We start from the raw sequence: 15,669 nt of genomic DNA on the forward strand, positions 1-15,669 counted from the left end.
TGGATTTTCCCGCTGGGCTCCAACCCAGCATCTCTGCCCACTCCCCGTGCCATGCCTGCTGGCCCCATCCCGGGAGCCTGCCCCGCCGCAGGGAGGGGCAGTCGGAAGCCAGAGCTGGGGGGCACGGGCTGGTCCCCGAGACTTCCCAGCATCCACCCCGGCCACCTCCCAGCCTGGAAAGGTCACCCCGGAAAATGCCTGGGCCCGCCTGTGCCCACACAGCCTGTACCATTTCTTCTCCGGCAATTTTCAAGTCAAAATGTCATTCCTGTCACCGCGGCTCAGCGTTTCTCTTCTCTGCTCCTTCTCGCCCGCCCACTGGAGTGGAGAGATACATGTGGGAGACCTCCCCACACACCCAGCAGCTGGTGACGAGGACAGGGGCAGGGACGACAGGGACAGGAGGGATCACAGCTGCCCAAGCTGGGGCAGCCAGGTGAGGCAGGATGAGGAAAGGGGTGGGGGAGAATCGGGTGCAGCTGCTGGGCGGTGAGGAGAGGGAGGCTCCCATGTGCAGAAGAAGCCCTGGCCGGCTCCAAGGACCCCTACCTGCAGCAGTCACACCGCCCTGCTGCCCAGCTGCCCTGCTGTGGACCCTCCCAGCTCCTCCATCTCTTTGGACCCTCTGACATTTCAGTCTCCTCTCCCCCATCAGCCAATTTCTTGACCCAGTCTTCTGAGCCATTAGCCCGATTTCCTGCCTACACGCTTCTCCCCGGGTCCAGCATAGTCCTGTTTCTGCTTCAGACTCTTGTCCGACACTGCTCTCTTTAAGGTCCCCCGGGGGCCCTCACCACCAAATCCACAGACCCCTTGACACCCTGCTGCATCTGCATGGGGGCCAGGCCCTAGTGTGGCAACGGTTCCTGCAATCCTGTCACGACTCAATTCAATTCATCCTGATGGACGGACATACGCTCAGGATGTGGTGTGGGAGATCAGGAAGCTCGGGACCAGGCCCACTTCAACCCGCCGTGTAGCCTGGGGCAAGTGACTTTCTGTCTCTGAGTCTCCCCTTCACTGTAAAATGGGGAGAAAACGGCAGCTACCCCTGCCAGGCCCTGTTCTAATTACACATTATCTCATTTATTTAGTCCTCACAGCAACCCTGTGAGGGAGGTGTTAGGATTATCCCCACTGAGAAACTGAGCTGTGGACCTTACAGTTGCACTGCCCCAAATGGTAGCCTCGTGGTGCTGTTTACCTTTAAATTAACTTCAATTAAATTAAAAATCCAGTTCCTGTGTCACATGGCCCGTTTCATGTACTCAATAGCTACATGCAGCTACTGGCGACTGTACTGGACCGCAAGACACAGAACATTTCCATCATCCCAGCAAGTTCTGTGGGTTAAGACACTTGCTTAAGTTACACAGCAGACAGGGGGAGCCCCGCCCTCCATCACGCTCTGGATCCCAGAGGAGCGACTGGGACTGAACAGGACAGGCTGCAGGGCCTGCAGCACAGGGGTGCTCTGTCCATGCCTCCTCCTTCCCTCCTGGGGAGGCAGGCACAACATTCCACTTCCTGGGTTCCCTCACTGACCTTCCTCCTGTCCTCTTCCTAACTGGGGACGTCTTCTCCGCTCTCTCCTCCTCAGTTCAGCCTCTGACCTGTGCCCGCAGACTGGCCCACCCTTGGGGGCTTCTGGGTGGGTCCCCCCCCCCAGCTGTCCTTGCGCCCCCTGCTGGACAGACCCAGCCCCCACGCTTCAAGTGAAACTCGCCCCCAGACAGACTCCCGTGGCCTCCCCCATCTGACCCGCTCCCTGCCATTTTTAACACTCTGGGTTCCCCGCAGCTCCACGACCAGGGAGGAGGGGGCTCTGCCTCCAGGGGCCACCCGAGGCCTGCCGAGTGAGGTCCACACACTGTCCTTGCCCCCATCTTCCCCTCCCGGCTTCCTCCCTGCATTTCCACAGCCCAGCTCGCCTGCGCGCAGCACCTCCCACCTGTTAGGGGTGTCAGTCACGAGTCTCTCCCTCCTCCCTGCCCCCCCACCCGTCCTACACAGGCTCTGCTAGAACAATCACCGGCAAACGCTTGGCAACGCACCCGCTCCTGCTCCCAAACCCAAGCCCCTCACTTGTGGCCTTCACCTCGGAGACCAATCTTGGCCTGGCCCTGCGTCGTTGCCTCTCCCGAGGGGACCAGTGGGGACACTTCCTTTCCGGGGGCGCCCAGAACCCCACTGGGCCCTTTTCCTCCCTCCCTCAAGTCAAGTCAAAGTCAACAAGAATTATTTAAAGAAATCCTGCTGGGAGTCCTTTGGTGAGACAAAGACTCCTTTTGTTATGCAAATGATCACACCTAATTTCCCTTGTTTTGTTCCTTCAGATTTTAAAATCCATTTTCCCCTCGAACTGAAACACACCTCCTTCCTTCTCCTCCCTGCCCCCCAACACACACGCACACACACCGACTTTCAGAACCTAGGGGAACTTGGCGGATGCGTTTCTTACCCCTGTGCACAAGGCATCCCTGCTTTCACTTGCCTTTTCCCTAGCCTATTATTCTTCCCTGCTCCTCCCCCACGGACCTATTTTCTTCCTCTCCTTTAAAACCTGCTTCCAAGCTCCCCTTCTGCAGCGGCGTTTCTCTAATTAACCTCCCTGGCCCCATTGCTTCCTGGTTCCGCAGGATCCCAGCTGTAAGTGGCCACAGCCTCCCAGAGCTGTGCTGCTTAAAGAGACCATGGAGACCTTCTGATCCAACTGGTTCATTTTACTGATGAGAAGACAGGCCCAGAGAGGGGACATAACTTGCCCCGGGGTCACACAGCGAGTCGGTGGGGCGGACCGAGGTCCCCAGACCCTCAACCTAGAATCTGCGCATCTGTGTGCATGGCTGACCTACATTTGCCAGCGTGTTGTGTGTGTTTCCGTCATATTGTGGGTGGCTTCTAGATTAGGGAGAGGAGAGGAGAGAAGAGAAGGAAATGGGGGCTTTGAAGACGTGTGCAGTTCTGAATGAAGCCTGTGGCAAGGTGCGGGGCTCAGCAGGTAAAAGGGTCCAGATTTGCCATGCTGAGCATCTGGTAGTTGGGTGGAGGGCACAGGCGGTAGTGGGGCATCGAGAGGGCTGCGGGTAGAGGAGGGGGGGCAGGCTGGAGATAGGCACGGATGCGTGTGTTAGAAGAAGGGGCCATCGGAGGAGCCCCTTATTCCCAGCGTAGCCCTGTTTTGGCCCACGCCCCTCACCTCCAACATACCTAGCACCCACCATTACTGAGCCTCTCAGAATGGCACTGCCGGCTTGGAAGCCACCCCCCCCCCCCCCCGCCACACACACACCGGTCCCTACCATGTGTCAGGGTACCAGCCTGGAGCCCCTGACTTGCACCCTGAGCAGGAGCACCAGGGCAGCACTGGGAGGAGGTGGGCCCAAGCCCTCCTGCCTGGTGGATCACCACACACACCCTCCATCCTGATTCCGGAATGGGGGGAAGCGTTGCCAGAGAACTTACGTTCCATCTTCATTGCTTCTGTAGAACACCAAGAAGGGATCGGACTTCCCAAAGAAATCTTTCTTGTCCAGCTTGTTGGCACAGAACTGCATCGTGGCTACATCCTGGGTGGGCGAGAGGGGGGTGGAGAACAAGGGGTGTGAGGCAGGAGAAGGCTGGAAGGTGCCCCAACCCCTGTGGAAACACAGCCTCAGAGCCCTGGAAAACAGGAGGATTCAAGCACTGGGCTGGTTAGAAAGGACAGCAGGTTACATTTGCCCCGCACCAAGCAAGGGCCAGGCGCTGGGCTGACCCTTCAGAGGGTCTCATTTGATCTTCAAACCCCACCGAGCAGGTATAACGCAGCGGTTTAGCTCGGACCAGGGAGGCAAGTGCTCGGAGCCTCAGTTTCCCTCTCACAGGGCTGACAGCAGTACACCCCTCAAAGCACTGCCGCGAGGACTAAATGCAGAGCACATGGCAGAGTGCAGGCACGTCAATGTTAAGGCACCCCACTTTGTTGCTATTTTATGGGTTGTAATGGCTAACCTCAAGGCTACTCTGAACTTGGACTGCCCACCTCAAAGCCCTGGCTTCTGTCCACATTGCCTCATTCTCTCACACCCTGTGTGGCTCCTGGAGGTCAGCCCAGAGGAGGCATTGCTTTCACACCCAGTAACCCAGGAGAGGCCCACCCAGCTCTCGAAGGTAGGGATGGCCCCTTTTACAGCTGAGGAGGCTAAGGCTCAGAGTAGGGAGCGACAATGCCCCCAAGTTCACCAGGCAGAGCCCTGGGTTTCTGACTCCCCTGGCGGTCCATGGCCCCGGCTGACTCCATACTCAGCCCATGAGCACAAAGAAGGTAGACAGGCCCTGGTGAGGACTGCTGGATCCCTCCCCTCACGTGACCCCGAGCCCCTCAGTTTGCCATGGCTGACAGGGCACTGGGCAGAAACACCCCCATGCCCTTCTCTCTACCCATCCCCGTGTGGCCTCCTCAACCTGAAATCTCTGCATCCTGACAAATCTCCTGCCACCTGGCCAGAGCTCGGAGCTTTGTCTTCTAGTCCTTGGGGCCTGCCTGTTGGGGACTCACCTAGCTCTCATGCTGCCCCCTTCCTCGCAGTGAGGAGGAGGGTCTCTTGGGCTCAGTCTCACAGCCCAGTGAAGACCCAAATGGTGGCAGAGATGAAAGGGCGACCTCCCACAGGTTTGAAGGGCATGGTCAAAGGCTTGGTAGCGGGGGCGGTGGTATAATGGATAAGGATATGGTCACTGGAGCCAGGCTGCCGGCTTCAATTCCAACCCTTTCTAGCTGTGTGTCCTAGGGCAAACTAATCACCCTCTCTGGACTCAGTTCCTTGTCTGTAAAATTGGCTACCAGCAGTACCGACCTCATAGGCTTATTGTTGAGGTTGAAGTGAATTAATAGGAGCATACTGCGGAAAACACTGTATGGTGCACACTCGATGTCACGGATGTGCAAGCCATTACGATTATTTGGACACTTGCTCCTCCCTGCACACACCAGTCTGTGGCCTCTGTCCCTGCCCCGCCCCCCTCCCCACATGCCTCCCCTCAAGGACAGCTGATAATAGCAAACACTGAGCGTCCGCCCACTCACTCACTCATTTATTCATTTACTCATTCATTCAACAAACATTTTCAGATACCATATGTATAGCCAAGTCACTGAGCTCTTTTATGACCTTTAGCCCGAGAAGTAATCCTTTGTTGCTTTTTTATCACTGAGGAAGCTGGGGTGGAAGCAGCTGACCTGCCCAAGGTCCCCGGCTGGCATCCAGCAGAGTCACGGTGAGTTCCTGCTGTGAGGCTCGGTCCCCTGGGGGCTGGGTGGGGGGGGGGGTTGGGCAGGGAGGGGCTGGCCTCTGGTTAATCTGGGACCTGGGACGGAAGTACCCACTTGAGGCTCTGAGGAGGGGCAGTGCCGAGGCACACCGCAGCCAGCCCAGAGGTGCCCAGGGAACAGCGGCTCTCATCATGTCCCTCTTCATGGCCAACTCGAGGGGAAGAAGGAGCTGGACTGCAAGGGGGTCTGCAAGGCTTAATAGCCCCAGGAATCCTAGAGCTCCAGAGAAATCTAGGACTGCAGACCTGGCATAAGAGAATCGCTGACTTATTGAGCACTTACTATATACAAGTCACTGTGTTAAGCCTTCTCTTTACATATGTTATTTTATTGAATCCTCATAAAGAGCATACAAAGTAACTCCACTACTCTCCCCATTTTACAGATGAAGACACTGAGGCTTTTAAAGGCTATTATATGCCCACCGCCATGCAGAGGGTAACTGAGGCAGGCAGACTTCAGGGCTTTTCCTCTTATCCTCTGAAAAAGATCTCTAGCCTGTCTCTCCATAGAAGAAAGTTCTGATTCCATCCACTACTACATGGAAGAAGCATTTTATTAAAATAATTTTTTAATGTTTATTTATTTTTGAGAGACAGAGAGAGCATGAGTGGGGGAGGGACAGACACACACACACACACACACACACACACACACACAGAATCCAAAGTAGGCTCCAGGCTCTGAGCTGTCAGCACAGAGCCTGATGTGGGGCTCGAACCCACGAACCATGAGATCATGACCTGAGCAGAAGTTGGATGCTTAACCGACTGAGTCACCCAGGCGCCCCAGTAGCATTTTAAATGCCTCACAGGGGAAGCTCTATCCCACAGCCTAGTCAAAGGCTGGCCTCCTGCCAGCACTGGCTAGATCATTTGTGGGCCCACTGCAAAGAAAAAATGTGAGAGCAGGGCATTAAGCCGAGCTTGGGGCCTGTATCACTGCACGGATCATACACGGGCCCATGAAGCCAGCCTTGGCTCCTCCCCACAGAGGCAGTGGGCAGTGGCATCAGAAAACACTGACCTCCTGGGGCACCTGAGTGGCTCAGTCGGTTAAGCTCCCAACTCTAGATTTTGGCTCAGATCACCATCTCACGGCTCGTGTGTTCCAGCCCTGCATTGGGCTCCGTGCTGGCAATGTGGAGTCTGCTTGGGATGCTCTCTCCCCCCACCCCTTTCCTCTGAGTAAATAAATAAACTTTAAAGAAAAGAAAACACTGACCTCTCAGATGTTGCTGAGGACAGCAGTGGAAATAGCCAGCAAGGTGCCCATAGTGCTGGTGTCTCAGCCTCAGTTTACTCATCTGTAGAGTGACATGCTGGACAGGGTGACTACCCTGTCTTTTAACGCCAGGCAAATTGGGCTTCCGTACTAATGCTACAGGGAGTGCACTGGGACAGGGGCGGGGGCGGGGAAGGCTGGCACTCGGGACAGTCTGGGAATCCCGAACCCTCCCACCAGCTTCCCCAGGCTACGGCTGGGTTGCATCTCCAGATGTGACGCCACACACCTGGAGGTCACCTGCAAGACACCTGCACCTGAATGAGCACAGGCCAAGCCACGCACAGCAACCTGCACTGGTTGGTTGGCTCTACATATATATTCCCAACAACTCCAGGGGGAAAAGCTCTCACTTTTGCTCCCTAGGAGAACCCTTCAAAGCCCTGCAAGATCAGGAGGGGGAGCAGGAATTAGAGGACAAAATCGATACAGAACTTAATAGATTGTAACCATTCGGTGCTCCCGAGAGGGCTCCTGTCCCTGGCATAAGACCTGAAGAGAATAGTACAAAGGAGCCAAGGCCACCTGGCTGGAAGCCCACTCTGCCGTCTATCAGCTCAGCAGCTTCTGACAAGCAACTTAACCTAAGCCTCGGTGTTCTCCTCTGGAAAAACAGAGTAATATTTAGAGTAACAGAGTAATATGAGGTTCAGAAAGGCTGAAGCAAATGGCATATGTTGAATACCAGTCCACAGAGCCTAGCACGGAGCTGCTGTAAGAACAAGAACCAACACTTGTGGAATCCCACCAGGCTGGACCCTCTGAAACTGCCTACCTAGGAAAATTCGTGGCCCATACTATGGGTCGACCTAATATGCATGTGCCAAGCACTATTTTTATGGTGATTAATTCATTTAATGCTCTCAACTGCCCCAATGGGGTAGGTACTATTATTATTCCCATTTTAGAGATGAGGAAACTGAGGCCCCAAGACGTTAACGTCCTAGCCTGAAGCCACACAGTTATTAACAGGAGAAGCTGCGATTGGATCATAACAGGAGAAGCTGGGATTGGACCACGACGGTCTGGCTCCAAAGATTAATAACTGGGATTCCAAACGATGACCCTCCGAATCATTGAGATAAGTTTAGTTTATGTTCTGTAGCCTCCGTTTGAAGAGTCAGAGAAGTGTGAAATCCATTTTAGAAAGGCCTCCTCCGTGCAAACTAGTTAAAATTAAAGAAAAGGGAAGAAAAAAAAAAAAGAGGACTGGCTCTAAAATTCAGCTAACTGGAAAAAGGCTCCAGGGAGCCACACCTCATTCCCCACTGATGGCAAATACAGGTGGTGTTACTGGTGGCTCACTTTGTCGCTCAGCCTGCCCTGCCCTTCCTAACACAATCTAGACCCAGAATCATTCACCAAAAGCCCATTATGATCACGGGCACTGCTGTGCCTCTGTCGGATCCACAGGGACCCAACAGACCTTCAGTGAGATTTCTAGGCTGTAACGAAAGCAAGTTTCTTCCCTCATGGGTGAGCACGCCCCGGGGAGTCCTTGAGACCGGAAACTGTTGTGGTCTGGGGACCCTACTTCTGAAGGCGGCTCTGAGTTATGGCCACAGTCAAAGCATTGAACAAGGCTTTGACTGCCCCCCTCAAACGTGGGTTAGTGAACGGACCCCAGGAAGAGGCTGGGAAGTGGCAGCAGGTGGACGGGGCCAGCAGGATTAGGAGGCAGCAAATTCTGGAATTCTGGCCGTGGTCAGAGGTCCACCTCCCCCCCCCCCCCCCCCCCCCCCCCCCCCGTTTGATAGCTTCAGCTGGAGGGTGGGGCTCTCTGAGCACACAAAACGCTGTTCGCAAACCAGAAGCGTCTCTGGAATCAACTGCGGAGAAGATAAACAACTCCTGCAATATATAATTTCCTGCAATTTCTGCCTTTTCGCCCTATCTTTTTAAAAAAAAACATATTAAGTTCTAAAACAGCAGGATTGCCTCAATTTGCATCTTTCCGCATGTTAATCAGGCTGCTCGGGAGACTACAGCAAACACCCTTTCTCTCCAGGGTGGCCTGGCCCACTCTAGTGCCAGCCCTCAGGCCCTGAGAGGGCCAGGCAGGTCTGAGGTCAGGCCCAGAGGTCAGCAGGTGGGCTGGGGGGGGAGGGTAGCAACACCCCGGAGGGGAGAACGGAAAGCTGGGTCTTGCTGGCATGCTCCAGGATCAGAACAAGAGTTAAGGTGGGTGCAAATTTCAAAGGTGCCCCAAATCTCAGGAATCAAAATAAAGATTTTAACGTGACACTTTTAAAAATCGAAATCAGTGCCAAAAGCCATGATAAATAAAATACCAACAATTTAAATAAAGCCATTTTACAAAAGAAGAAACGGAGGCACAGAAAAGTCAAGTAACTTGCCCACAGTCACATAGCAAGTAAGCAATGGTGTTTGGTCTGGGTCCAGAACCCAAGCTCTTAATCACTTTGCCCCACTGCTCATGTACTATACCCTAAAAAGCACTTTTATAGTTGTTTTCTTTTTAAGTTTATTTATATATTTTGAGAGAGAGAGAGAGGGAGAGAGAGAGAGTGTGTGTGTGTGTGTGTGTGTGTGTGTGTGTGTGTGTGTGTGAGAGTGGGGAAGGGGAAGAGAGAGAATCCCAAGCAGGTTCTGTACTGTCAGCACAGAGCCTGACATGGGGCTTGATCCCACGAACCGTGAGATCATGACCTGAGCTGAAATCAAGTCAAATGCTTAACTGACAGAGTCAGCCAGGTGCCCCCCCCAACAAGTACTTTTAAATGGATGGCAGAACCATGGTGATATTTATTGTTTTCTCTTCAAATTTTGCTAGGTTTTACAAATTTCCTGGAATTCGTATATTGTCTTTCTTAGCCCGAGAAAGAGAAAACATCAATTAGATTAGAAAAAGGATCAGGGGCATGTGGGTGAATCAGTCAGTTAAGTGTTGGACTTGGAGACAGGTCATGATCTTGCCTTTGTGAGTTCAAGCCCCATGTCAGGCCCTGTGCTGACAGCTCAGAGCCTGGAGCCTGCTTCAGGTTCTGTGTCTCCCTCTCTCTCTGCCCCTCCTCTGCTCACACTCTGTCTCTCACTCTCAAAAATAAACAAACATTAAAAGTAAAATGGAAAAGGATCATTAGCTACAACTCTGAAATTCAGCACTCTGGCAGGAGGGGACACAACCCAGAGTCCAGAGCAATTCCGTGGGCACTGACCTCTGGGAAGGGGCGTCCACATTCCCAGAAGGGCCTGGAAACCCGGGCTGCCAAGACAAGACTTCAGAAGCAGGGGCCCAGGGCATAGGCATTCCGGATGTCCAAGAGGACCACAGAGGCTAGAGGTGACTGGAATATAGATGGTGGGTGTAGAAGTTGGTCTAAGAGTCTGAGTCTGCCTTTACACGTTGACTATAATAACCACATGGGGTCAAGCTGTTTTTTCTCTGCTGTCTTAATAGCTGACTTCCCAAACAATCTAATCAGTTGTACATCTGTTGATTTGGTCATTCAGAAGCTGAAAACCCCAGATTGACTGTTTTCCCTCCCACTCATGGAGCCTATGTGTCTGGGATACTAACCAAAATCCATCAACAAAAGCTCAAAAGAAAAATGGGATGATTCAGCTAGGAGGATGTTCAGGGCAGTATTAATTACATTTTTCCTAGAAGAGAATAGATTTAATAAATTATGGCTCATCTGTATAATAGAGGAATAATATATAGCTATTAAATCCATGTTTTCAAAAAATATCTAATGACATAGGAAAATAAGTCTGAATACCATACTCTACTAATTATAAAAGGGGCGCCTGGGTGGCTCAGTCGGTTAACCTCCATCTTTGGCTCAGGTCATGATCTCACAGTTTTGTGGGTTTGAGCCCCACATCAGGCTCTGTGCTGACAGCTCAGAGCCTGGAGCCTGCTTCGGATTCCATGTCTCCCTCTTTCTGTCTCTGCCCCTCCCCTGCTCACAGTGTCTCTCTCTCTCCCAAAAATAAACATTAAAAAAATCTTTAAAAAATTTTTTTAATGGAAGAAATGTATCAAATGCACTAAGATGTCAGAAAAGATTATCTCTTTGTATTTTTTTTTAACACATCCACTACGAACGTGTTGTTTTTTGAGCATCAGGAAAGAATGTTTTTGTTTTGTTTTCTTTCGTTTTTTCTTTCTTTTTTTTAAACTGGAGGGATGATTCCTAAGACCACAAAAGTTATAGACTAACTTGTCGAAGGGTGGGGTTTGACTGCTGGCCAGTGATCGTGCAGGTGGCTCTCTCCATGCTAGCCACAGCATGCATTTCCTAAATACCAACCCGCAGCCTTCGGAGTCTCAGAAAAGCTCCACCACTTCCCCCCACATCACCTAAACTCTTCTTCTCTTTCTCCCTTCCTCCCAGGACTCTTCCTAGGCTCCCACATGGAGACACTGGGCTCTCCCTGGTATCTGTCCTCAGAACAGTGAGAGTTCTGACTTTATCAAGGTTCAAAACTGTTAAGCGGCTCTGCTACAAGGTTCCACACTGCAAGGTTCCCACCCACTCCCACCTACACCCTCACCTCTCTGACATCGCTTATCATTATCTCTCTGCTCCAGGCCTTTGCACGAACTGTTCTCTTTGCCTGGACCCATCTTCTTCCAGATAGCTGTAAGGGCTTATTCCTTCACCATATGTGTTTTGGCATATTATATGGTATCATCCATGGATTTTCCTTCAGGATAGTGAAGAGTGCTGTAAAATACTTGCTATTACAGAAGAGGCAATGGGTCTGATGAATTAAGGACTCCTGCTGTACTGTGATTGCTGGTTGGCATTTCTGTCTCTCGCTCGAAACTGGAAATTCTGGGTGGGGTGTGAGGGTTTGGGGGGGTGGCAAGGACTGAGCCAAAGCATGTTTGCTGGAAGAAATGAATGAACACGTGAGCAGGCTGGTGCTATCTAAGGGGTGGGGGTGGGTGGTCTAGGGGCAGCTGCAATGAGAAGCTGGGACTCCCAGGCTTGTTAGCGGGGAGCCACACTCTTGGCAGTGTGTACATGGACCTGACTGGGATGCGGTGAAGATGTGCTGTCTGGCCATGAACTCCTGGCTCCGTGGCAAGGAAGGGCTCAGTGTCTGGCTGGCGTTAAGGGGAGTTAAGGGTCCGGGAAGGAGAGGGCAAGGAGCTGCCCAACCTCTGCATCCACAACCCCCCCTGCCTCTCTCCAGAAGCCCAGCCGCTCATCACACCCGCTGGAAACCACTGGCCCCTCAAAGATCCCAAAGCCCATCCCTGTTCCATGTCCCATAAAGCTCCTGACTGCACTGTGGGTGAGGGAAATACTCTCTGAGGATTTGGGGTGAGCAATCTTAAACTGGCCCTTCAACCTCTTCCCATCCGTGAACTGGGGGCACTCACCCCGACACACCTCCCGCCCTGTAATGAGGATCCCGTAGACTATCAACACAAGGATCTCGGTCAATGTGAGGGCTACGCAGATGTCGGTCAGTATTACACAGAATAATAATAGTATGACTGCTGAACATAATTAAATCTTTGGTGATTCAGAGGTCCTTCAGGAGCTTAAGCTCCTCCTGGTCAACATCAAGGATTACTGAATGGTATTTTGGATCAAATTCCAACTGTTGCAACCTTCTTGGTGTTCAAATTCTAGACAAGGAAGGCTGTTCTGTAACCTATCAGAGGGCGCTGGTGACCCACTGGAGGCCGCTCCAGTCTTTGCTGGGCACCACCATCCACACCGTCCCTGTGAATGGAGGGTTTGTCTACTGAGGCAGAATGCATTCAGTGGAGCAGAAAGCCCTGCTCCGGTAGGAAAAAAAAAAAAAAAAGAAACCCTCAGACTCCACCCTCTTCCTTTGATCCTCCTCCTGAATGCCGATCTGGAGCCACAGACGCAAAGCAGCTCAGATGTAATTATTTTCATTCAGCCAGATGCTGGGAATTAGTCTCTCTTCCTTGTAAGTATTCTAGGGAAAGACAGAACTCAGCCAAAGATGCCCCAAAAGAAAAGAAGCTGACAATCTCAAGAAGAAGGAAGGGAGCCCACCCCCCACCTCCTTGCCTCAGAACTGCTTAAATCACAGAAGCTGTGCTCGCCTCCCCCCCCCCCTCCACCCACCCAGGGAAGGTGGGGAAGGAGCAGGAACAGGGAGGCGCCCGATAGATAATAAAGGGCAGATTGTGGGAAACGAGATCAAGGACAGCACCCGCCCGGCATTGTCTAGAGCTTTAGAATTTCCAAATCACTTTGACTTCTATTATCTCATTTAATTATAAACTGGAGAGGAAGTCACCCGCTGAGCTGGAAGCTTGGGGGGCCAAGGGGATTCTGGCTTCAAGGAATTCAGATTCCATCCTTCCTGGGCACCAGTTAGAACCACTTCCATGAGGTCCTTTAATCCTCGCGACACCCCTATCAGCCCCAACAGGACAGATGGAGAAGCTGAGGCCCCGGGGACCTTCCAAAGCTCTACTGCCACGCGGCCGGTTCTCTCTCCCTCGCCTGCACGCCAGCAGCTTCCGGGTGGTCCGCACATACACTCGTTTTCACCTCGGTCTGCGGCTAAGCATTCGGTCTGTGCTTTACTCAGTTACAGAGTCCTCCTGATGGATCGTGGATGAGTGTCTACGGCAGACGGAACCCTACACCGGGGCTTTAGTCCTGCTGCCAAATCCCTCCAGACCCACTGAGGCCAACAGACACTTAGACAAGCCAGCACGAGCGGGGCTGTGTAAGTCGGCCGGGGCATCGCTACACTGCCCTGTCCTATCCATTCCGTGCCTTATTCTCCAACCAGAAGCCCCTGGAAGCAGAGTTTGGAACCCCACAGCCTAATGGCTAAAGACCCTGGCTCTAGAACCAGACTGCCTGGGTTCAAATCTCTCCTACCCAGTGGCTCTGTGACCTTGAGCAGGTCATTTAACCTCTTTGGAAAATAAAAACCATAATATATCAGATATTATGTAATACATCATACTACCTATAGTACTTACATCACACACATATGAATACAGATAGAGAAGTTGATACATTAAACCACTTAGCACCGTGTGTGGCTCAGAATAATTGCTCAATTAATCTTGGCTAACACTTTATACCCCCATAGCAGCAGTTCTCAAAGTATGGATCAGGAACCCTCAGGGGATGGTTCATGAGGCCACAGCTATGTTCATAATAATATGAGTTTTATTAAAATCTAAAAATCTGGAGTTTTCTAGAAGTTACTTAACAGTGATATCACAACAGATTGACTGCAGAAGCAAATATGAGACTCTAAATCTTCTTCCATTCAGCGTGACATTAAAGAGACTCACAAAAATGCAAAACAAGGCCACTCTTCTCACTAAGTGACTTTGTTTTGGAAAAGGCAGCTATTTTTCAGAAAAGTTGTTATTTGTATTATCCTTTAATAAGTTAAAGTGTTGTCATTTTTAAATGAATTAACATATATTTTCTTAATTTCTCAACTCGGTTTTCTAATATGTCAAATATTTATAGCTAACAAATACCATAGATGCACTGACTTCCCGGGAAGGTCGGAAAGTCCTGTTTTCTCCTCCTCCCTCCTACACCCTCTAACCTGAGCCCTGTGTGAAGTTGGATTCCCAGGTCCCCCCAGGCTTGGTCCTGGATTCACACTCTGTGGCTCCCTCCTCCTTGTCTCCCTGGGACCCACCCCATTCCCACCTGCAGCTTCTAACTAACCTCAGAGGCAATGTGAGCCTGGGAACGAGCCCAGGTTTTAGAATCAGGCTGACCTGGATTAGAACCTTGACTCGACCCCCTTCCTGTCCTTGAACATCAGAGATTTAGCTTCGCTGAGCCTCAGTTTCTTTATTCGTAAAATGGGAACAACAATAGTACCCACCTCTTCTGATTGTTACCAGGAGTAGTGATAACTTATGTAAAAATGTCCATCGCCCGACAATGATAACTATCATCATCACTCTGTTTCGTCACTATGTTTAGCCATTGGGTCCCCTGAGCCCCTTATTGGTGTGCTCAGCTACCCCACCCCTGCTGCTCCACAGTCCCACAGAAGAAGCAAAACCAAGGGCCGCCAAAGATGACAGACTCTGGCTTCACAACACACACACCCCAACCACACAGGCTCACTCCCTCAGCCCCGTGCAGGGTGTCACCCCACTCCAGAGCTAGAAGTGTGATATGATAACGAAATGCCAAGCACCCAGGCTCCACAACTGAAAAAGCCCTTCTGCTGCCAGCACTGGAGCCAAAGCAGTCTTGGTTCAAAGACATGTGAGAGGTGACCATGATGGGGAACGGAGGAGGCCTGGTGTGGAGGGCAGGGGCCCGGGCCAGACCAGCTCCGCTGCTAACTGTGGACAAGCTCTATCCCCTTCTGGGCCTCAGCGGGCTCTGCTACAAAGGAGGAGACACCAGGGCGCCTGGGTGTTTCAGTCTGTTAACTGTCTGACTCTTGGTTTCGGCTCAGGTCATGATCTCACAGTTCATGGCTTTGAGCCCTGCATCAGGCTCTGTGCTGACAGTGTTGAGCCTGTTTGGGATTCTCTCTCTCTTTCTCTCGCTCTGCCCCTGCCTGCCCCCACTCGGCCAAATAAATAAATAAACTTAAAAAAAAAAAAAGGAAAAGACACCTTCTAGCTCTGATGTTACAGAATTCTGTGACAGCCAGGTCAAACTGAGGAGCTCTGCCTTCCCAAGATACGCTCCAAAGACACGCGTGGTCCCGGGGTCACGGGGAGAGCAGCCTGCCCTCTGTCACTGCCCCAGCCCCACCAGGTCCTGTCCTGGATTCCCTCTGACACTCACCCTACAGTTGCTCAGCTCCTCAGCGGACAAGATGATGGTACCACACTTCTTCCCTGGGACACCACTGGGAGAGGAGAAGATGAAAGGATGGAGAGCCAGACAAAGACAGACACACAAGCCTGAACACTCCCCAAACTGGCCCTCCCCATCCTCTCCGCTCCCCCACCCAGCAGACCTGCCCAAAGCCCCTGAGAAGACAGAGTCTCCTGGAATACATGTGGCAGCGTGGCCTGGTGCACTGCTTCCTGGGCCAGGTGGTGGGGGGCCCAGTCCTGGAGCTGCCCCGCCCCCTGCTCCCCGAGAGAGCCCAGA

The 15,669-nt window shown here is 52.0% G+C and overlaps 1 protein-coding gene across 1 annotated transcript in view; it reads right to left on the bottom strand.

The window, feature by feature from the left end:
* The window catches only part of CPNE5 (copine 5), an 89,982-nt gene that overhangs the window by 30,650 nt on the left and 43,663 nt on the right, over nt 1–15,669 (bottom strand). Inside the window, exons 10-11 of the mRNA XM_029943164.1 lie at nt 15,358–15,421; nt 3,466–3,569 (exon numbers count right to left, since the gene is read on the bottom strand). Coding sequence (XP_029799024.1) covers nt 3,466–3,569; nt 15,358–15,421 — 168 coding nt within the window. The remainder of the gene's footprint in view (nt 1–3,465; nt 3,570–15,357; nt 15,422–15,669) is intronic.

This window comes from Suricata suricatta, chromosome 7, assembly GCF_006229205.1.
Source record: "Suricata suricatta isolate VVHF042 chromosome 7, meerkat_22Aug2017_6uvM2_HiC, whole genome shotgun sequence".
Classification (NCBI taxonomy): domain Eukaryota; kingdom Metazoa; phylum Chordata; class Mammalia; order Carnivora; family Herpestidae; genus Suricata; species Suricata suricatta.